The sequence below is a fragment of the Archocentrus centrarchus genome, chromosome 7, assembly GCF_007364275.1.
Source record: "Archocentrus centrarchus isolate MPI-CPG fArcCen1 chromosome 7, fArcCen1, whole genome shotgun sequence".
In the NCBI taxonomy this organism is placed as follows: Eukaryota; Metazoa; Chordata; class Actinopteri; order Cichliformes; family Cichlidae; genus Archocentrus; species Archocentrus centrarchus.
The window spans coordinates 35439062-35463147 of NC_044352.1; the positions used below are offsets into that span (position 1 = coordinate 35439062).

Consider the following 24086-nt stretch of genomic DNA (forward strand, 5'->3'; position numbering starts at 1 on the left):
TCGACTGAAAACGCAGCAAAGCCAGAGGAGTTTGACCCAATTTGAGTCCACAGCTACGATATTATTTTTCAGCACAGTAGAACACGTGATTAGAAACATGAGTACTAAGATTTAATGATTATTACTTGTAAACTACAAATGTCTCCAGTTCATGAAAATTTTACTTTTTGAATGAAGATAATCAAGAAAACAAAAAAATTAATACAATTTAAAATGACCTGCTGTGCTAAAAATAGCTTAATGTCTCTTTATGACTTACAGTGAGTTTCACAGTGAGTGTAACCCTCGTACTGGACAGCAGTCTGGATTATGTCTTAGAGAGCTATACCAGCCTGCATGCATAACTGAGTGTCATTGTAATTATAGTACAATGGAGCTAACCTATACTTACACCAACAGACCTGACTCTAACACATGCACTCATGGGATGCCAACTGTGCCATAATTCAGGAATAGAAACTCTTCTGGTTTCATAGAATTTTCTGCCAGTGGAACCTGGAGGCTTCGAGACGCCACAACACAAACTGTGTCATGTGACCACAGCCTTTCACACACTGAACAATACTGGGAAACAAGACAAATCAGAAATCAACATCATATTAGGCATACACGACAGGCCATGCAGAGGTGAAAGAGTATTACCTACATCTACATGTTGGTGGTGGTGAAGTAAAACCAGAAGTTGGAAGATGGAGGCTTTGTAGTCAGAGCACTTCGCTCTCAGACTGCTGGCTTACTTGTGGTTCCTAGGATACTTAAGAGTAGAATGGGAGGCAGAGCCTTCAGCTTTCAGGCCCCTCTTCTGTGGAACCAGCTCCCAGCTTGGATTCAGGAGACAGACACCCTCTCTATTTTTAAGATTAGGCTTAAAACTTTCCTTTATGATAAAGCTTATAGTTAGGGCTGGATCAGGTGACCCTGAACCCTCCGTTAGTTATGCTGCTATAGGCCTAGGCTGCTGGTGGGGGTTCCCATAATGCACTGAGTGTTTCTTTTCATTCACCTCTTTTCACTCTGTTTATACCCCACTCTGTATTTAATCATTAATTGTTATTAATCTCTGGCTCTCTTCCACAGCATGTCTTTTTTCTCTCCCCTCAGCCCAACCACCCTCAGCAGGTGACCCCCCCTCCCTGAGCCTGGTTCTGCTGGAGGTTTCTTCCTGTTAAAGGGAGTTTTTCCTTCCCACTGTCACCAAGTGCTGCTCATAGGGGGTCATTTTGACTGTTGTGTTTTCTCTGTAATTATTGTAGGGTCTTTACCCACAATATAAAGAGCCTTTAGGTGACCGCTGTGATTTGGTGCTATATAATTCAATTTCAATTCAATTTTATTTATATAGCACCAAATCACAACAGTCGCCTGAACTGAGGCAGACACCTATTGGCTCCTGTGTCAGGTCCATCTATGCACAGTTGTTATGAACAGGGAATCTATCCATAGAGCCCATAACTCTTTTTTTTTTTTTTTTTTGACAGGCTGTAAACATGCTTTTTAATGCTGTGAATTTGGACATTTCAACACAGAAATTTGGGGACTTATTTTTGAAATGGTCACCAGAGAAAATGCAGTTTTGGCATTAATGCTTTGGCTTAATTTTTAAGCCCCAGTAGCTGCTGCTTGCTTTTGTCACGCAGACCTGGTAACCTGACCTCCTGGTGCAGCCAGCAGACAGATCACTGATATTTATGTCTTCTGGTCAGTTGTACTCAGACTACAACTACAAAAGTTTGCTGTAGAGATTTCATAGATCACGATTAGTCACCACAACTGATTTTTATTTTATTTATTTAGCGCCAAATCACAACAAACAGTTGTTCCCTTCTGGAAGATGAAAGTGGGTCTAAACTTTTGTGGGAACCCATCCAAAAGTTGTCCTCATGATGGAGCAAAAAATAAAGGTGTGCTGCCACGGTGGACTGCATGTGCAAAATCAATGGAATTCCTCATTAAGCATGATCCAAAAATATAGGAAGCTAACTTTCATATTCAACTTTCATCACTTTATTGTTTTGTCACGGTACATTTTGTAATTGGACATTCTGTAAAATAAACAAAAAACAACAGAAACAAGTTTGTTTGAAAGTCATCATGAGCATCATGCTTTTTGGCTAAAACGATGACAGGAATCATTACAGAGAGCGCCACAAACAGCAAACTGCAACAATACAAAGCTGTTTTCTTTTATTTACATTGTAAAACCTTCAATCATACATATGCATGCATGACTTGGGCCTGTTAAAAGTAAGTCTGTAAAAAATCTCCCCTGGCATGTGCCAGCAGCAGGAGAGGAGTGTCTGTCGTTACATTAGACAGCAGCCTGGTTATCAGAGCTCTGAAACTCTTCGACATAATATACAGGGTGGGACAGTGAATAAAGGATGAAAATAAAAAGTAATGTTCCTGTCATTTCAGCTGAAGCAACCTTGGGGCTTTGATCAGTAATTTCACATTGCAAGTCTCAGGGGGAAAATGATTCGGCCTTCTCCTGGTCTCTCTAACCAGCTTGTCTGGAGCTGAGAATAATGAATGAAGGAGAGACCACGAGGATGAGTGATACAGTCTCTGCTCTTGCCCTGGAGAATCAGGGTTTATCTAAGCATCTGCCCCTTGTCTGTACAGCCCTGCACCAACATGTCACCTGCACTGTGCAAAAATGTCTGCCACCACAAATGCATTAAGTGAAACATTTCAATTACCCCCTGAAATCTGTGAAGGCTGTTTAAAATACAAGTGCAGAAAACATTTAACTGGAGAATGAGGAGTGTGCCTTACATGCTGTGTGTCATAAATCTGCAGGTTTTTTAGGAGTTTGCTTGATGGAAAAGAGAACAAGACCTTGGCCTGAAACATTCAGGCTTAATTGAATTATACTGCAAATATATTTCCCTATAAAGCCAGACCACAGTCTGGTGACCTGGTACTCTGCTTGTCACAAGACAGCAGACTGAGTTCTCACTGAGATAGCTCCTGCTTCAGACATACCGTATCAGTGATACTGATCTCCATTCAGGTGCTGCCCTCCTAAGCTAAATAGGAAGACTGATACCACACATTTTACTGTCAAATAAATAGATACTGCTGGTACTTAGCACAATGCCTCCATGTAGTTAAGAAACTACTGCTAGCTGCTGGCTAGCTTAGCATTAATATCTGTCCATTCTAATGCTTTAAGTTTCAAACCCCAAAGCATCCATCTCTCTGTATTGGTGACAGCAGCAGCAACGTAGTATAGCATTAAAAGCCATAGCTGTAAGTTAAATAAAAAGTTTATGCAAGGTACCAATCAGCTTACCTCAGACCAAAAAAAAAAGTGTTTTTGTATAAAGCTACTTCAAGCAGCCAGTTAGCTTAGCAAAAACACCCTTTTATCTACATTAAATAAACAGTTAATGCTCGTGACCAGCTAGCTTAGCTTAGCTTAGCATGAAAACTGCAGAAAGGGATGCCCAGGTAGGCTGGCTTTAGCCCAAAGCAAAGTTGCATCTAGACCTTTACTAATTAATATTATTCATTGTTTAATCTGTACAGAAACTGCTCCTCTGGTCACTGCTCCTCCCCAGCAAATTGTTGATCTGTTGTGTATTTATGTGGTGTTGGAATAACAGGAAAAAAAAATGTTTCTGACAGAAGAAATTCATGTTGTACAGTTGTTGTTGATGTCATACATAAAAACCATAGCCAATACAAAACATGGTCCAGGTCTGACAAGTAAAGCCAAGCTGCAGTTCTATTTAATGCTCACCAGATGGCGACAGCTGTGGATGCAAAAAGACGCTGTAGAAGTCTATGGGGAAAACAGCTTCTCTGACCTGGCCTCTATAAACACCTGACTGATGTGTTTATGGCTCAGCCGCTCATTTCAGGTCATATTGAATAACAAATAAAGTCTGTTTTTAAATCTTAGTTTTGTCAATCAGAATATGCTATGACATGGGTCAGCGACAAGTCATCAGCCAATGAGCACATGGTTTCAGTCAGAGCTGCCCCTCACAGCTGGTTTTTTTGAGACCAAGATGGCACCAGTGGAAACACCAGACTTCAAAACAAAACTTCAGAAACCAATGGATTACATCCTGGCAGCTACGTCCACCTTTTATACTGTCTGTAATAAAAACATGGCTGAAGAAAGAACATTTTTAGGTGATATAGGAAATTTCATGGGGCAAATTCATGTGTGTTGCATAGAATTAATTTGTAATGTGATACCAGCTTATAGCAATTAGATGTTGTCCCCATACAGTGCCCTAGATTGGTCCACAGACAGGCTGAAGAAGTGTCTTTTTAATTACCACACGGGGGCAGGATCTGTGGTTGCAAAGAGACTTTTGGACCTACAGAAGTCTATATCACTTATTTTGGGTCATACTGAAGAAAAAAAACCATTAAGCCCATTCTGTAAAATTTTCTAGGGGCTAATAAAATACAGCATCTCTGTCCTGTCCATATTGTTTCCACATTTTGACTTAAAAACACATGAAACACACCAAAGTTACCATGACCCAAGTTAGGAAATTACTTCCCAAGTTGGGTAATGGGAGCACATGGATGCAGGGTTAGATGCCTTAGGGCATATCAGGATTATCATCTTTCAGTCTTTATGGCTAGCCAAGCTACCCTCATAGTTATGTGAGTGGTATCAGTCTTCTTATCTAGCTTTTGCAAAGTAAGAGAACAAGTGTATTTCACAGAATGTGAAGTCGTTCAATGTCATTATTATGTAGCTGGATTAATATACATTATAATTTGCTACTGTAAAACACAACACTTGCCTACATGAAGCCCTTGAGTTGAATGTCAAGTTTAAAAAAAAATGGCTGAACTGCATGACTAAAGTTTTTAGGAGAAAAAAACTGAAAAGAATGGAGACGCGTGATCTGCAGTGCACAAACGTGGGTCTGCTACATAAAAACACAAACTGCAGAGATCTAATAAAAACCCTGTGGATTACATTCAACGCACTGCATCCCAGGACACCCCACACTCTGTCCAATCAGTGCCTGCCATACCGGCAGAAACACAAGTGATCTCAGTGGGCTTCCAAAACAGAGTATATAAACAGATGTATCATACATCAGGCTCAAACTTAAATAAAAATTGCTTAATATAAGTGGTCCTCTGAAATAACCTTTCCAATTTGCACTTTTCCCCCTATTACTGCATAGTTCAGCAGGCTGAGGCACTGCTAAGGCTACACTGATGGCGCGGTTAACGAGCGGAAAAACATTTGTGTTGTAGGCTTCTGAATATAAAATGGGTACTTGGGTTCAAATTCAAGTTCAGTCCCATTCAGAGCAGTTCTGCTTCATTTAGAGTAAATGGAGCAATATTTTGACATGAATAACAGACCCACTGTTTGGGAGGGAGAAGCTAATATTTGGATTACAGTTGTGGTTAACATGGTCACACCAGCACATGGAAACTGAAGTTAAAAAAAAAAACAATAGAAGATTTAATTTATCCATTTTTGGGTTACAATGCAGAACTTCCCAGGGTAATTTCCATCCATATGAGTTCAACAAAACAAACATAACCACAGAAACGCTCCTCGATCCTTCCCTGATCTGTAAAGTCTCTGAAAAGAAGGTCTGAAAACGGAGACAGCAGAAAGTGTGAAGACAGAATTTATGTGGGGAAATCAGAAGAAAACAGCCTCCCAGGACGTGACTGACAGAAATCAAGACAATAAATCCCATGAAGACAAAAATAAAAACCTGGATAAGTTACAATCAAAACACACGCACACACACACACAAAAAAAATAAAGATAAAATGTGCAGAAACCATCATTTGACAAGCTTTGGCCCCCTGTCTTTGTGGGAAAGGTGATAGTCCTGGCAGAACAGACTTCCTCTAGGTGTCCTGGAAAGTAGGAGGAGGGAGGCAGAAGCAAGGCGAGGGGAGATAGAGAAACAGCTGTTTCAGATCTGCCACCTTGCTTTTCTTCATCGTGAGGCCAGCAGTTGGGGCCGTTGCATTTTAGCAACCCTCTCGTTCCCTCTGCACTCAAGTCAGTGCTCGTTGGACATGAAGAACATAATTTTTTATATATATATATAAACTGAATGTGAAAAGAAAAAAAAAAAATAACAGCAGCACCAGCGATGACTAGTCAATCTTGACTGCAGCGTAGATTTTCCTGATGAACATGTAGGCGGCATAGAAGCCAATCGTGCCCGTTAGCAGCCAGAAAGACAAGACCATGAGGGCGGTGTAGCCGAAGTACAGAAGGGAGGGGATGAACTCCACAATATCCAGCTAGAGAGGAAAGAAAAGAGGAAAGGAAGCTGTTTAAACAGGCTGCATATTTCCCATTTTACTCTACCTGCTTTGAATTTCTATGAATGGGCTATTCCAGCAATTTATTATTTGTTTTTATTGAGTTCACACAAGCAGAGACCAAGAAAAAGACTCCTTTCTGAGGGGTGTATCCGCACACACACTGACAGCAAACAGTACTGACATTATGTTTCCATGAAGGTAGCCTGGAGCTGCATTACAGGAAACACTTGAAGAGTCTGTGCTTGGGAATTGAGAGGTCCACATTAACATATGCCTGTGACAGTGTTAACGAACATGTTTTGCGCAGTAATTTTAAGTTTTAGTTCAGATTGTGTGAACCTTCCCTAAACCAATGCTACCTCCATGAGCACTCCAATGCCTCCAACACCCTCATAACATGCTCTGAACACCTCGGGGTTCATTTAGTTCTTGTTTTCCAGCATTTTTGGAAGTATTAGAAGAGAAACGCTTAAAGAATACTGAATTAAAACTTATGGACAACTCTGCAACAACAAAGACAGTTGTAGACATCTAGTTTCCAGGAGAAAAAGCTAGTGCTAGTGCTAGCCAACCAGCACTAACCAATTACCTACCACTTGCTATAAGAGCACCTAGCTCCAGTGGACTGGAAACCATGTTAACCATAGACCGACTGTTGCTGGTACAAGTAGTTGTGTACAGTATCCTTAAGGTTCTCAACCAAATACACTGCTCAAAAAAATTACAGGAACATTTTATATTCAGATTATAGCATCAAGTCAATTAAACTTCAGGGATACTGATGTGGTCAGTAAGTATCAGAGGGGGTTGTTAATCAGTTTCAGCTACTTTGTGGTTAATGAAATCAACAACAGGTGCACTAGAGGGGCAGCAATGAGACAACCCCCGAACAGGAATGGTTTACAGGTGGAGGACACATTTTTCTCTCCTCGTCTTTTCTGGCTGTTTTTGACCAGTTCTGCATTTGTTTAGGGTCAGAGTCACTGCTGGGAGCATGAGGTCATACCTGGACCCTACAGAGGCTGCACAGGTAGTCCAACTCCCCCAGAATGGCACATCAATACGTGCCATTGCCAGAAGGTTTGATGTGTCTCCCAGCACAGTCTCAGAGCATGGAGGAGACTCCAGGAGACAGGCAGGTACTCTAGGAGAGCTGAACAGGGCCGTAGAAGGTCCTTAACCCATCAGCAGGACCAGGATCTGCTCCTTTGTGCAAGGAGGAACAGGATGAGCGCTGCAGAGCTACAAAATGACCTCCAGCAGCCACTGGTGTGAAAGTCTCTGAGCAAACAATCAGAAACATACATGGTGGTGGCCTGAGGGCCTGACATCCTCTAGTGGGCGCTGTGCTCACTGCCTGGCACCGTGGAGCCCGATTGGCATTTACCATAAAATACCAGAACTGGCAGGTCCACCACTGGCACCCTGTGCTTTTCACAGATGAGAGCAGGTTCACCCTGAGCACGTGACAGATGTGAAAGGGTCTGGAGAAGCCGTGGAGAACGTTATGCTGCCTGTAACATCGTTCGGCATGAGCAGTTTGGTGGTGGGTCAGTGATGGTCTGGGGAGGCATATGCAGGCAGTTCCTGGAGGATGAAGAAACTGATAGGACTGACTGGCCCACACTCTCGCCTGACCTAAATCCAACAGAACACCACTGGAACATTCTGTTTTGGTCCACCCGAAAGACTGTCCAGGAGCTCAGTGATGCTCTGGTCCAGATCTGGGAGGAAATCCCACAGGACACCATTCGGCGTCTCATTAGGAGCCCCGATGTTATCAGACATGCATACAAGCACGTGGGGTCATACAAACTACTGAGTATCATATCAGATATCAGCATCATATCATGAAAGCCTGCCGCATCACTTTTTCACTCTGATTTTCAGGGTGTCTTTGAATTCTGCCCTCTGTAGGTTGATCATTTTCATTTCAATTAATTTACATTTTATTTATACAGCACCAAATCACAACAAACCTCAGGACGCTTTATATTGTAAAGACCCTACAATAATTACAATACCATTATAATTTGCATCAAACAATGTGGCATCCATTCATTCCTAACACATTATCCAGTCCTAATCAGTATGGACATCCAGCATGATCCCCACTCCGATTGAGATCTGATTTGTTTTCAAAGTGTTCCTTTAATTTTTTTGAACCATGTACGTTCGCGTTTATCTCCAAAAACCCGAGATGGCAACGTCCAAAATGTTATATTTGAGGCTCCAGGGAAGTAATCCACAAACCAATGGATGACTACATCTTATTGTTTTTATGCATGTAAGTAAACAGAATCTCAATATAAAACGAAACAAAAAACTGGGCCCAAATCAGTTTTGTCCAATTCTTAAAGTTAAAATAACAGTGATGACTTCCAGAACAGTATTTGGTTCAGCCTGTGGCAGAATCAGAGGAGTTTGTTGAGGTGTGGGTATTTACCTTGTTCACAAAGTAGAAAACGGCATAAACAAGGACATAGAAAGCTGAGCCTCCTGAAACCAGGAAAGTTCTCCACCACCACCGGTAATCCTGATAGTGAGGAAGACAGAGACGAGGCAGTGCATACGTTTTTGCTCACATAATGCAGATCTATCAGTCAGGCAGGTACAGCAGACCTGTTTACTGCTCTGACAAACGTAATGACTGACATTCATTAACCAATATGTCCAGGAAGCACAAGGAACAATGGGTGAGTAATGAGTGTATGTTAATTAAAACCTTAGCAGCCAGACACCATGGTAGGCACTGAATGAGCTTACCTCTGCGCAGAGCTGGAAATAAACCATTACAATGCTAATCTGAGAGCAGGACACCACCAAAATGATGAAGACCAGAAACAGGAAGCCAAAGAGGTAATAAAACTGGTTCTCCCAGATGGCCTGCAGGTGGCGACACACAAATTGATTCTTGTATTACTACCAGTGAGAGGACTGCACATCAGTTACATATTCTAAATGAAAGACAATGTATAACAAAAAGAGTTATAAAGCTGAGAGATGAAGAGCTCTGGTGTGGATCAGTGCAGATGTACTTACACTGAAAATGAAGAACAGCTCAATGAACATGGCACCAAACGGCAGGATCCCCGCCATCAGGATGCTAATGGAAAGAAGTGGAAAAGGTTACATTATAACTCAAGTTCAAACACCATCCCGGCACCTAAGAACGCAAGACAGGTGAAACTCTTACCCGACAAACTTGTTCATGTACCAGCGCTGCTCTGGGACCTGCCGAGGGATCTGGTTGGTGCGTACAGGATTATCGTACGGCTGTTTGCGGAAGCCAAAGTAGTAGCCGAGGTAGACCAAGGGCATGGAGATACCGAACCACATGCACAGCAGGGCCAGCATTGTGGTGAATGGGACCTGAAGTGAGAGGAGAGAGCGGGGACACAGGAAGAAGTGTTCAGATATTATGCCGAGAGAGCTTCTTCCAGCTGCGTTACTTTCAGCCCGTCTTTGCTGTCTTGTTCAGTCCAACACTTCTCCTCCCACATTAGCATCAGCAGGCCCAGACTGGACACCACATCGACTCGCAACACCATCTTGTGGTACAAGTTGGTATTACGGGCAAATATGGTGTCGCTTCAACACACAATATCCAACACAAAGACACTTTCAGAATGAAGTTGTGGTGTTTTTTTCACATTCCATTGAAAGCTTTAGTGATTTTAGAAGGTTCTAAATTAATAGTATCAAATTTGACAATAAGAATCATGAAACGTTATTGATACTGGTGCCATCCACCAGGTATTTCATACCCAAGACTTTTCTGTGTTTAGGAATGACTGAACTACTTTCTTGACATGATTACTTTCCGTTCCCTGTCATACTGTAACTATGCATTCATAGTAACACAAACTATTTAAATACATTTCAATTTTATGATAATGGCACTGACAATCTGTGACCTGCTTAAAAATAGAGTGGAAGGAGTACAAGTAATCAAAGGCTATAAAGTGAGCACACCTACTTTGATATATGTAACTTTTGTAAGTAAGAATAGTATTTTCTCTTGAGGATCGCTCTTAAAGTCGACATATTTTGCTCTTTTCCAGCTTTATTGCTTCATTCTTGAACACTACTGTTGTAGCTTTGCACGATTCACATTTCAAAATAATCCCTACTGATCTTATTCTGGGGACATTTGTCAAATTTGCTTAGTATAGCCATAAGAATACTTGTATTGTAGGGTCTTTTCCCACAATACAAAGCGCCTTGAGGCGACAGTTTGTTGTGATTTGGCGCAATATAAATAAAATTGAATTGAATTGAACTTATGGTACTTTGTGCTTCCTTTATTGTTTCTTTTAGTATAGGATCTAGAGGACCATTCACAGCAGTGCAAATGTTAATTTAAGTGTGTTTTCCATGACCCTAAGCTGTTAATGTTTGAGCTCCTGGCTCACAATGACTTCATTATATGAAACTTTGGCCATGTTTAATATGAGCATCCAGAATTGGAACAGTATGAAACCATAGCCAGTCCAATGTGTTAAAAGGCTAATTAAAGATAAATAATTCTTCATTGAAACAAATTATTTGGAGTAATCTGAAAAAAATGTCTTATTTGATTCCACATTTAAAATGTGTGAATCTGAGTCGCAGCACTCACCGCTCCAGAAGAGTGTTCTCCCCAGATGAAACAGTTCAGGATGAAGCAGATTCCAAAAACCACAGCAGGATACAAAGTTGCTGTCTGCATGGCAAATCAAACAAAAGCAGTCTAAGCCTCTCCGCTCCCAGCAGCACTTTTACCTTTACATCCAAATCCAAATATTATATATATATTAGTTATGCTGAGTTAAAATTATTCAGCAGTGATAGGAAGGCATTTTTTTCTCACTGCTATGGGAACCTGAACTCACACAAAATGCTCCTTTCCTCCATCGATGACCCTTCAGTGTGCGGTACAGTCTGCCAGCAAAGTAGCCGCCAAATACGCTGGAGGAGAAACACCCACAGGTCAAAACCAGAGAACTCTGAAAGCAGACCGACTCTCAGATCCTTAACCCTACAACACTAAAGTCGGATGATTTTCACCCACACAACTGTTGTCATGTGATTTTTTTTATTGATTGTTATTGCAGTCTAAGGTGCATGCAGAATTCATATTTTCTTATTTTTTCTAATTTTATAGTCAGCTGTTGATTTTTTCCCTCTTAAAAATGCCATTTTTTGTTTCTCGCTCCCACAGCCGTCAGTGATGCAGGGAGACTTCACTGGACAAGGCTCACTTGTCCCAGGAATGGGTGGACCCATTATTATTATATTTTGAAGGGAAGTATGTTTTATTGGGTAAAATATAGTCGACATTAGTGATAGTGTTACAAAACCGCATGTTAGTGTTCTAGGGTTAATGATGTTCAGACAGATGAATGTGGCTCCTACCCCATAAACATGAAGAGGAAACAGGCAGTGGTCATCAAGGCTCCTCGACTAGAAGGCGACAGCATGCCCAACATGGCAACAACTGTGACAGAAACACACATGTGAGTTAGATAAAGGACTGACGGCACTCCTGTGCTCATATGCTAAACACAAAGCTTCAGCCAGCAGCAGGTCTTCTAAAGTGTTCTGGAATCAAATAAAATGAGTCTTCACACGTTAATCAGAGTAAAAACATTTAAGTTTCAAGTGCTGGCAGAATTTATCAGAAAAGCCATTTATGCCCTGGAGTAACATGGCATTTGGCAAAATTTGTTATAGTTACAATAAACACCAACAAAATATTTTGTAAGACATCACGTTTTTCTGGAAGTTGGCTCATAACAATTTGTATTAAACAACTCGCACAACTCCAGTATAATTATTTCAACATAAACAAGTCTTTTAAAAGCTATAAATACCTACATATTACAAATATGTGACGTTAAAGCTGATGCCCTGAGCAGCTCTGCTGTGAAAAACATGGAACAATCATCTTTTTCTCAGCAGCAAAAAGGAAATGATCAAACCATCAGGGAGCTGCGCTGCACGAAGCTTTCATGACTGGCCTATTCACTATTCAATAAGCATGTTAATATTCCACAGTTTCTGCCATCTACGGAGCCAAATCCAAAGCTTTTCCAAAGAGGGCTGAATGTAAATCACTGCCTTTGTTGCAAAGTTAGGGTGTAAACACTGACTGTGACGAGCATTAAAACAGCTGTTGTTGGAATATAGACGGCTGTGTCTCCATCCTGCAGCAGCACTGTATCCAAAGTCTGAAACATTAAAAGCTGCATCTTTGACACAGCATTACAGGTGAATAATGCTCATTTAAACCCACAGCAGCACACAGTCTAACAACGTACCTGGTAGAAACACTCCCAGTGTGAACTATAGAAGATACTTTGAATACAAATTGATATGAGCTAACTGCTACCTTGATTTTGCTACAGACAGTTTGTGTGTGAGGATGTGCAGCGCTGAGCAGCTTCCACACCCAGCTGTTTAATACTCTGACTCTTATCTTTGCTGATTCATATGTGTCAGATGAGCCCCAACACCATGAGGACATTCCTCATGGTTATCCCCTTGTGAATAAATGACAGGAGAACAACAATATGGGCTAAGCAGACATGTCAATATTATCAGGCACTCATGATAGAGAAAACCAACTCACAGATTACAATGAGGACCATGCAAAACAGCTGGATCCCTGAGCCCAGAAGAGAGCTGAGGATCATGGGATACTGAGGTGGTCTGAAGACATCACCATGGACATTCTTCCAGCCCGACTCCTCCATGGTGTCCTCCTGGATAGAGAGGAGAAAAATGTGGTTAGGTAGTGATCGAATGAACATTAAGAATCCAGAACAAGAGGCAGCTGTGTACTTTCTTACTATGTCATCCTCTCTGTTGTAGTTAGCAATGTCCTTCCTCAGGGTCCTGATGATGATCATACTCAGAATACCTGAGAAAGGCAGATAATGAACGACAACTGCAGTATTTAACATGCTGTCACAGACCTATAAATGATTACTTGCATACATAGCGTACAGATTTACATCACTATCACAAGTTTACTTTATATGATTCAGTTAACCAAAGAATGTAATCAGTCCATGTGGTTTCTTCTGACTCCCATCAACACTCAAAGCAAACATCATATCTGTAGTGCTCTCTCAGCTTGAAGCCATCCTGCTGCTCACTGATTATCACCTCCCTTCTAAACCTAGCTTCAACAAGTCTTTCCCACAGCTTCATGTTGTGGCTCATCAAGTTTATGCCTCTGTAGTTATTACAGCTCTGTACATCACCCTTCTTCTTTGTTCTTTACTTCTCCATTCCTCAGGCATCCTCTCACTCTCCGGGATCACGTTAATCTGGTTAAAAAGCCCACTGCCCTCTGTTCCAGACATCCCCATAACTCCACAGTCTCCGCTCCAATCCATCCCAAAGGTGTTCTGTCAGGCTGAGGTCAGGACTCTGTGCAGGCCAGTCAAGTTCTTCCACACCAAACTGGCTCATCCATGTCTTTATGGAGCTGCTTTGTGCTCTGGTGTGCAGCCATGTTGGAACAGGAAGGGGCCATCCCCAAACTGTTCCCACAGAGTTGGAGCATCAGATTGTCCCAAATGTCTTGGTATGCTGAAGCATTAAGAGTTCCTTTCACTGGAACTAAGGGGCCGAGCCCAAAAAACACCCCCACACCACAACCCCCCCCCCCCCCCCCCCCCCCCCCCCCCCCCCCTCCACCAAACTTTACACAATGCAGTCAGACAGGTACCGTTCCCCTGGCAACCACCAAACAAAATCCAGTGGCGGTGTGCTTTACACCACTACACCGACACTTTGCATTGAGCTTGCTGATGTAAGGCTTGGATGCAGCTGCCATGGAAACCCATCCATGAAGCTCTCACTGTTCTTGAGCTGATCTGAAGGCCACATGAAGGTTGGAGGTCTGTAGAGACTGACTCTGCAGAAAGTTGGTGACCTCTGTGCACTAGGACCTCAGCATCCGCTGACCCCACTCTGTGATTTTACATGGCCTACCACTTCATGGACGAGTTGCTGTCGTTCCTAATCACTCCCACTTTGTTATAATACTTGATTGTGGAATTTTTATTAGCGAGGAAATTTCAGGACTGGACTTGTTATATGGGTGGCATCCTATCACTGTGCCACAGTGAGCTCCTGAGAGCGACCCATTCTTTCACAAATGTTTGCAGACACCCCCCCCGCCCCAGTCATCTGATTCCTGAGGGAATGTAATCAGTCCATGTGGTTTCTTCTGACTCCATCAATGTTTAAATTAAAAAAAAAAGAAAAAGAAATGCCTTAAGAAGTATTGGAATTGTTTTTGTTTTTTTATGTTTTATAAATAGTGTCATAAAGCAGAGCCTAGCTGATAAGGAATACTGAACATACCAGAGAGGAAAAAGACGACAACCACAGAGTTGACAATGGAGAACCAGTGGATCTGGACATCACTCATGGTCAGGTAAGTGTCCCAGCGAGACGCCCACTTCACCTCACTCTCCTGCACAGAGGGAACAAGAGTCCTTCAGTCCCTCATCTGTATTTCTGTGCATAACTAGTCAACTAGACAAATAAATGTTGTAGTTGGTGCCAGAAATACTAGTTTGCTAAACATATTATTATCATTTTATTGCTGCTGTACAACAGGAGCTGCCGGTTCAAATGCCACTAACTGGGGCTGCAACCCTGACAGAAGGCCACACACAGCGATCTGTGAAGGGGAAACCTGAAACATGCAAGGAGGAAAGTAAACAAAGTGCAGCCATGCTAACCAGCACTGCTCTGCAGTACTCTGATATAAAAAATGAGCAGCTGTGGGTCGACTGTATCAGATAAACCAGAATATAACCAAACAACTGAAGCAATGTATAACAAGATTCCTTACTGCGGCGTGGAACCTGGCATGGAAAAAATAAGGCTTCTGCTGCTGGCACTGCTAAGGTTAGCAAACTCTGAAAACTCATCTGACGTTGTGCTGCACATTTCTGCGACATTTAAAACATGACTTAATTCATGAGGACTGTAATTAACACTTTTATGCCACTTAAAATACACACAGTTTTGTTTGGCCAAATTTTTTTAACTTCATTTATTAAGCTGTGCTCAGTTTTAAATTATTTTTGTTTGTGTTTTCTGACTTTTAGACTAGTCTAATTTTTTCCTCATTAAATGACTAATAAATTAGTTGCTACAAACATTCCTAATTTATACAGGAAATATCTGTACAGTCTAATTTCATTCTTAGTCAAACAGTCATTCGAGTGGTTTATTCAGGGCTACAAGAGTTTGTTGTCACTGACCTCCCAGTGGACAGAGTAGGTGAAGAGGACCTCATTCTCCTTGGTTGGGTCAATCTCCTGGGGGGCGGAGCCACTGGCATCAGGCAGGGTACAGGTTTTGTCCGTCTCTACAGCCTTCAAATCTGAGGTGGAAAACAACACAGGACAAAGTATGATAAATATAAGCTATAATCTTAACTTTTCAGTCAGCAAGTCTATATCCTCCTACTTTTAAGTCACTAACCTTCTACTTTGACACTCTGTGGTATAACCTCAAATCGCACCACCCTGTAGTCATGAAGGTCCCCCTCCACCAGTTTCTCCTTGTGGAAGTACAGGACGAAGGACAGGTGGTTGTGCAGATAAAACTGGGAGAGAGGGAAAAAAGAAAGAGAATAGACAAGACAGATAATTAACACACTGTCACATATTTATGTTTTGACTCTCTGTGTGGGCTACATCACCAAGAAAGCCAACCTCTGACCTCTCATAAGTGTTAACAGTAAACTAAGTGACCTTTCTGTGAAAGGCTGTAAAAAAAAGAAGTTGTACTTAAGATGAGCTCTAAGATTCTTAGACACAGTGAGCAGCAGGCCTCCTCACAGCAGCTACGTAGTTTGACACGTCTTTGCAAATGGGTATTACTAATGTAAACTAGTACTCACTAGAATGGGAACATAATTAACTGGATCAGTTACACCTGTGTGTTCAAAGATATGCTTCCTTTATTACCTCATTCAGCATCAGACACACTGGACCATCCATAATGAAAGTGGTGGAGATCGTGTAAATGTTAATTATAAGCTCAGTTTCCATTTCAGCCCAAAAACTGTTAAAATGATTTGAAGTTTCAGCGGCTTTTACGAAAAAAGGGCCTTTTTTTTTTTAAACACACAATCTCATGTGGACAAGGTCACTGAATTGTGCGTGTGTGTGTGTGTGTGTGTTGGGGGTGGGGGTTGAACACTGTAAATACACTGGCACTGACCAGTACCAAAGTCCTTAGTACCGCTTGCACTCTTCCCCTCTAAACAGGAGTGGGAGAGACTATGTACTAGATGTACCTTGTTTTTACCGAAGAAGCCCAGTCTGTAACCATGCTCAAACTGGACATCTTTCATTATGTCCTTCTTCTGCTCCTCCTCCTCTCCTGCCTCTCTGTTGGGGTACTCTAACCTGGTGGCAACTGGAAGGTTATCTGCAATACTGGAATGACCCACAGGGAGGCATTAAAAAAAAATTTACCTAAACATTTTAGAAGCAAGTCACCACAGAGATATAAAAACTGAAAAGCATTCTGCCTGCTGAAGGCAGTAAAAAGCAGCGCTCACAGGTGAATATAATACTCCTCCTGGATTCGCTCAGCCATCAGCTTACTCTCCTCGATGCTGAGCCTTTTCTTGTCACACACCAGCTCACATTTTTTGTCTTTATTCATCTCCACATTATAAAGGGTGTTCACAATACGGTCCCCACGTAAGACCTCACCTATAAACAACAAAAACATAGAAAAATCATGAATATATATATATATATATATATATATATATATATATATATATATATATATATATATATATATATATAAATATAAATAATAGTTTAAATAGGAACAGATCAGGTATTCCAAACACATGAGCAGCAATGCACTCACCCAGGTTCTCTCCCTTGTAGACGATGTGTTCTGGCTTACAGAATGGCAGGGAGTAGTATTCATAAGGAAGCTGGGTACGGGAGCTGGTCAGCTTTACAGCCTGAAAAACAAAAGGATCTCTTTCCAGTGTTTGCACCATCATTGTCTTGTCTTTGACAATGAGAGAGAAAGCAACTTTAAAAAAGGATGCAGGTCAGTACAAGCATCAGCAAATGTGTGTTTACAGTCAGCACATAAATCATATCCATTCAACCTGGTTTTGCCCCATATTTTTAGAGATCCACTGCTCTAACCCCATCCTGGGTAGTCAGAAGTAAGGGCTTATGGTATGACTAGCTTTCTGAACATCTTCTTCCAAACTGTGCAAAGAAGGTTTGTTGGGTTAATGTGCTCTCTTGAAGAAAGCAAATTTGATGTTTTAGAGGAACGACACACTGTGTGACATCACTCAGACAGCAAACTGTGTTTTTGTAGTTTAACAAACTGAAGTAGAACAAAGTATGCTAAAGGTACCAGTCAGACCTTCCTTCTGCAGCCCACCCAAGCATCTAGTCACATCATAAAAACACAAAATTAGGTTTTATTCTCTCATTTTTATCTTCTCATGGAAGTTTTTGCAAACTAATGATGAGGTTATAAGAGCAATTCAGCAAAAATAGGTCCAAGAAAAAAAAAAAAAACACTAGTTTTTTTTGTCAGCTCAGTTTCTTTTTAAAATTTAAATATATTAACTTAAACTAAATTACAAAAATCTAGTCAGAAAGTCCTTTAGGATTCCAAAGAAAAGTTTTAATAGAAAATCTATTTCATTTTGCAGACAGGATACAAAGGATCCTTATAAGAATTTAACCAAATTATTATTTCATTCAGCTTTTAAAAGTGCATCATATCCTGTAAGTTTATCTTAACAAGGTGCAACTTTTAAAATTATAAATGTCTGTGTAAACTTAATGTGATTACATAAGCTAGCTGAAATTAGGGTTTGATAAATGCTCTGGAACCCCAAACCTAGTAAGTACTAGACTTGGTGATAACAGATATCAAAGATTGTTTAGAAGTCATGGTCCTTGGCCATTTTTTAACTAATTATAGAGTCAGAATCATTTTTCAGTTGACACTGTAGACAGTTCTGCAGCAGAGCTTCCTCCCTCTGTGCAGCTCCTGCACCCACACAGAGGCTGTGCAGTTAAAGGGATATTCTGCAAACTGTTTCCTCACAGTTCCTTTACACTTAAAAACAGGCAGAAGTCACAGCACATCCACTGTCTTCATCTCACACGTCCAGTGATTTTGCCAGATGCCGTGCAAGTCTCTCATTTGCTTTGTTCACAGGAAATGCAATTTTTTTTTTAAGCCTTCACCATGTCAACTTGTCACCTGACCTTCCCCTCGCTCACAGCAGTGATCATTGTTTCAGTTCACCTCGTTATTGCTAATTAGCGCCTTTAGAACTAGTGACACTTCATCCCCCTGTAAGAACCTAGTGATAAATCTCTGTGAGCTCTTGCTGTAGCTCAAAGTGAGAGATGCTGAGTTTCTTGTAGCTTTCTCCCTTACTTATCTTACCTTGATATCTACAGTGTCGCCCTCATGGAAATTCCGTGGAGCGACTCCAGGAACGTAGAAGGACCGGACCACAGACAGCAGGGACAACAGCAACAAGGCCCACCACGTCTCCTGGAGACCACACATGAACACAATACATGTATTTATGAGACTTGACAAATTCCAAGAGTGCCTCTGTCTCAGTCGCCTTGATTACGCCTCTGGGCAGGTTTTTTTAAACCTTCTACAAACCCAATTCTGAAAAAGTAGTGACGCTGTGTAAAATGTAAATAAAAACAAATCTCATAAACTAATATTTGATTCACAGCAGAACACAGAAAATATAAATGTTTCAATGGAGAGAATGTATCAGATTAAGAAAAACAGGAACTTGTTTTGTAAGCAGTACTAAAAAGAAACAGCTGGAGGAACATTTTGCAGTTAATTAGGTTCAACGGCAACAGCTCAGTAACATCTGTGGGTATAAAGAGAGAATGCGAGGCAGAGGTTCACTAATCTGCAAAAGACTGTGTACAAATATCAGAGTAAAGTTCCTCAACATAAAATTCCAAAGACTTTGAATGTCTCTTCTTCTACAGCACATAATATGATGAAAAGATTCCAAGAATCTGGAGAATGAGGCTGAAAAATCAATGCCACTGCATCTATGACAACAGCATGGCCTCGTAGTAAAAAAGTCTGGGTGCTGAACTGCCTGACTGCAGTCCAGACCATTCACCAACTGAAAATGTGACAAGGTAGACCCAGGACTGCTGAGCAGCTCGAATCAGACAAGAATGACAACATTCCTCTGCCAGCACCCGGTCTCCTCAGTTTCCAGACATCTACGGACTGTTGTTGGTTCATTATCACCCCCCAGGTTATTAAACAAATGTGATGCTGATTCAGACTACAAATTAGAGCTGAGATATAGATTATTTTAGTAACTAATATTCTATCAATTATTCAGATAAATATTTCTGTCTTATTAATGAACAATTAGAAATATTCAAGAGAAAAAAAAAACAGGTATTTCAAAATTAACTGCTCATTGTTTCCACTTTAGAAATTGCAATAGTTTAACTGCATACAAGATCTGTAAAAAAAAAAAAAAGATTTGTTTACATGATATAGTAAAAGTCATTTTTAAAGAAAATAATTTCTTAAATGCAAAAATAAATAATCACAAGTACACTAATTTCAAATAAAATAAGGTATATATGCAGCCTAATAAGGCATCAAATAAAACAGCCTTTCCTCTGTCTTGGAATGCTTTCTTTAATTAGGAGGCAAAGAATCAGTGCTGACAGTGTTGTATTGGATGATGTGGATCTGGGTTGTGTTCAGGTGTATACGTTTCTGTGTGCGTGTCTGCATGTTTAAGTGTGCTAGTGAATGAGAATGTGTGGAGGCTATAATGAAGAAAAGCAAGCATATCAGGTTTGTCCTGTGCTTTGATGCAACATTTCCTGCTGCAGAAAACAGACGTTCTGGTGGTGTACATAATTCACTGTCAAACCTAACATGCATCTATATATCCATTTTCTTCCACTTATCCTTTTCAGGATCATTGGGGGGGGTACACCCTGGACAGATCGCCAGCCTAGACAACCATTCACACTCACGTTCACACCTGTGGACTATTTAGTTAACCTAACCTCAGTAACTGCATGTCTTTGGGCTGTGGGAGGAAACCAGAGAACCCAGAGAGAACCCACACAAACACGGGGAGAACATACAAACTCCACACAGAAAGGTCCCGGCCAAGGTGGATTTGAACCCAGGACCTTCTTGCTGTGAGGCAGTGCCAACCACCACGCCATTGTGCTACAAAATTAATGTAATATTTTAATCTAAATCTGCAAAATGATGACGGTCTAGTACACCCCATGCCCCGCATTACTTTCATCCCTGCATGCTGCAGGTACTGCTGTGAGAGCATCATCTTCAGTGTTATCAGTCTTCTTGTTGAAAAACTGGGGGCTGAATGGGCTTAATGTTGTAATACTTTTAGTCACACAAATGCTCCTAGATACATTTCTATTGGTCTGTTTTTATTTGCAAACATGGGTGAAACATTTGCATTTACACTGTGACAACTGAACACTACAGTCGAGCAAAAAAAATTTTGCATTAAGGGTTTTTTGTTTTTAAAAATCGAGTTATTTGAGTTCATCAAGTTACTCAATGAATAGTTGCAGTCCTACTACAAATACTAGATTCTGATTACAAATATTACAAAGAACACCTTCCATACACCTTTAAAACAATAATAATAAATGTATGCCAACACACAGTTTAAACTTTCAACAACTTAAACTGTACGCATGAACCAGCATGACTCACTCATGTGTTTCAGCTGGGGCTGCTGATTTGGGGGTAGGGGTAGGACAACTGCCAGTGTCATGTCTCCCCCTTATAATGTCCTTTCAAAAAATGCTTTTGGAGAGAGTAAACTGTGTGTGTGTGTGTGTGTGTGTGTTTCACTTTAACTGGAAAAACAAAAGTAATGTCACAATTTCCTTAAAGCAACAGAAGAGGGGTGCCATCAAAAAAGTACATTTAAGTTACACATTTATAAAGTGTGCATGAGTATTTTTTGTTAAATGGAAAAGCACAGGCTGGATCGGGTGTCAGTAACAATGGGAATCCAAGATGGGAAATTATTCAGTTCTACGTCAGAAGCAGTGCGGCACTTGCTTGAGGGAAAGCAAACGTAGCATGAAGGAAACTAACAGCAGTGGGTCAGCAGATTGGAGGTACTTCACAGCTGCAGCACCAACAGCTTTTCTTTGAATGTTTCTAGTAGTTTTTGATGGAATCACTAACTAAGGTCACATGTGAGCTCACTCACAGTGAGCACAGGGAAAGGAGAAACTAGCAGTACTGAGTACAATGCTGAGCTGAAATGAGACTAGTGCAAATAAAGTAGGTAAGCAATGAATAGATCTTTAAAACGTTTTTCAGTAATACAAATGTAAATGTATTTATTTGTCACATTTTATTTCACAAAGCTGAAAAGTAATGTTTATGTTGAGCCTAATGTTGGCTCTTCCTCACAGGGATCAATATAGCTTACTACCTTAACACTGGTATTGCTACTTGGTATCAAGCAGACACTAAAAAACAAGGTATGCACTTCAGGAGAAGCTGGATATTAAACCTTTAAAATCTTCTTGCCTTTGTCTAATTAGCAGCACAACTGAAATCACTGTTCTCTAACGCTCCTTATGAAATTTGTACAGATCTTTAACAGTGTCATGATGTGCAAACTCAATAAGCCCTGTCCAGCTGGAACTGAGAAAAGTACCTGTACTTATTGTAATGTGGTGGCAATGTGTACAAACGTCACTGTTTATTACTACGTTAAAAGATGATTGAATGATTCAACACTGGAAAAAACAAAAACATCTGCATTAGTATTTACAGGCATTCCAAGCAGAGATGCAGAAGTGAAGGATGATAACCAGCATGACTCCTGACATTAAACTGCATTCATGTTACGTTTATACTTTGTCATTTTACCATATTTCAGCACTCTTCCCCACGCCGACAGCAACCGCTTCCTCAGATGCTAACAGCTAACGTTCCCCTGAAGATAGCAAAACTAATTTCTTTTGGCCGCACAGGCAGTGACAGTCTGACAGCCCAGCGTGTGGCTCTTCATACTCTGTCAGAACAATTTCATATAATCCCCCACAAATGACACGAAACCGTTTTTGAGCCACCGCTCACTGACAGCCAGGCTAGGTAGCTAGCTAGCTCGTTCAGCAGGATCGTTAACACTGAAACAGCAGCGAATTCCAATGAAGATGGACCTAGTTAACGTTAAATAGCTGTTAATCGGCCTAATGAAAACCTACACTGTGCTACAATTTCAGTGCGATGTCTGACTTCATTTGAGAGGAGAGAAAGAGGAATGTACACTTTGAAGAAAAAGAGTTCGCTTTATTTCCACTTACCATAGCCGCGGCCGCCATTTTGAATACGTGTCATTACTGACGTCGCGGAAGTAGAATGCAGTGGGTTTTCTCCGGCACGTTTCCTGTCGTGTTTAGTCAGAGGTGCGGCGAAAATGCTCCATGACAAGTTAAAGGCCCGCCTTTAAAATTATATTTAACTGAAAGGTAAATATAAGTAGGAAAATATTCTTTTAAAAAGTTGTCAGGCTAAATAAAAAAAAAAAAGCTATAAACTATATTAAAATTTAATTTTTATTTATTTTAAGTTACATTCAACTTTTTTTTAACATTACTATTCTTTTTTTCCCCAAAAAAATCAATAGCTGACATCTGGAGAAACTCATAGGAGGTAAAAACAGGAGGGTCCATCCATCCATTCTCCTCCACTTATCCGGGGCCGGGTCGCGGGGGCAGGAGCCTTAGCAGAGAAGCCCAGGCTTCCCTCTCCCCAGCCACCTCCTCCAGCTCATCCGGAGGGACCCCAAGGCGTTCCCAGGCCAGCCGAGAGATATAATCACTCCAGTGTGTCCTGGGTCTACCACGGGGCCTCCTCCCGGGAGGGCATACATCAAAAGGGGCAAAACATCGGCGGCAGCAAATGACAACAGATGACCAAATGTGCCTCCCTCCTAAACTAACCAGCCAACACCAACCTGACATTTCTCTACCCTGAGGTAAATAGATTCATGGAAGTTAAATGGCTACAGATGTAAAAACCACTACTTCTCATACAGGAGTTTCCTGACACTGTGTGTTACTTGTAGTGAGCTGATATCAGCAGTTGTGACAGACTCAGAAATCTAAGACATTGCATTGAATTACTATATAGATCTTAATCATTTCACCTGACTGGTTTCACCTCAGATGTTCTTTTTTTTTTCTTCTTTTGGTCAATCAAAGCAGCTTTTGCTGTTTCTGCCACTTCCATTTTGATGCCAAGAAGAAGAATGCTTCAAAGACGTGCTGTTAATCGTCTCAGTGCACAGTCTGCCAATCATAGTCGCACACTGCATGTGGGTTTAAAGCAACACGTGTCTTCCCTTTGAAATATGTGTTGTTCTTTGGAGACATGCAATATTGGTGCATGCTAGGGCTTGCTATTAAAATGATTGAGTTCTGTTTTCTATTTGAAGACCACCTACACCCCGAGATATTATTTTATAAAGTCTTTTTAACATCATTTGTGCTGTTATACATTTCTCTCAGAGAATTTTTTTTTCCATATTTCTCTCTCCGGCTATTGAGTACTATGTCACTGTCTTGTCTCTGACACAGATCATTAAAAGATTATAAAGTGCCTATTCATTTGTCATTCAAATAAGCTTTACATGGATATTACCTTTTCATTTATTTTTTTATTGCTTACACTGCTGTGTACATTAGTTAGACATT

At 40.9% G+C, this 24086-nt stretch overlaps 1 protein-coding gene across 2 annotated transcripts; it reads right to left on the reverse strand.

Moving 5' to 3' along the window:
* Positions 1–1988: 1988 nt before the first annotated feature.
* Positions 1989–22768, reverse strand: tm9sf4 (transmembrane 9 superfamily protein member 4). 2 transcript variants are annotated; one of them, XM_030733133.1, is made up of 18 exons: positions 22695–22763; positions 18754–18864; positions 17188–17287; positions 16865–17021; positions 16598–16739; positions 15778–15901; positions 15555–15676; positions 14644–14755; positions 13116–13186; positions 12896–13028; positions 11680–11761; positions 11157–11232; positions 10904–10987; positions 9479–9654; positions 9325–9388; positions 9049–9168; positions 8729–8818; positions 1989–6258 (listed from the first exon to the last, which is right to left on the reverse strand). In XM_030733133.1, the coding sequence occupies exons 1-18, from the start codon at positions 22710–22712 to the stop codon at positions 6109–6111; spliced, it is 1932 nt and encodes a 643-aa protein (XP_030588993.1). In that variant the 5' UTR covers positions 22713–22763; the 3' UTR covers positions 1989–6108. The 2 variants fall into 2 exon arrangements, with proteins under 2 accessions (XP_030588993.1, XP_030588992.1); XM_030733132.1 differs by having other exon boundaries at positions 12896–13186; positions 22695–22768.
* Positions 22769–24086: the final 1318 nt, after the last annotated feature.

Excerpts from the sequence above, each read along its gene's own strand:
- tm9sf4 (XM_030733132.1), bottom strand. Across the intron at positions 17,022-17,187 it reads CTACAAGGGAGAGAACCTGG|GTGAGGTCTTACGTGGGGAC; the intron begins GTGAGTGCATTG and ends TGTTGTTTATAG. Across the intron at positions 6,259-8,728 it reads TTTTCTACTTTGTGAACAAG|CTGGATATTGTGGAGTTCAT; the intron begins GTAAATACCCAC and ends TTTCCTCTCTAG.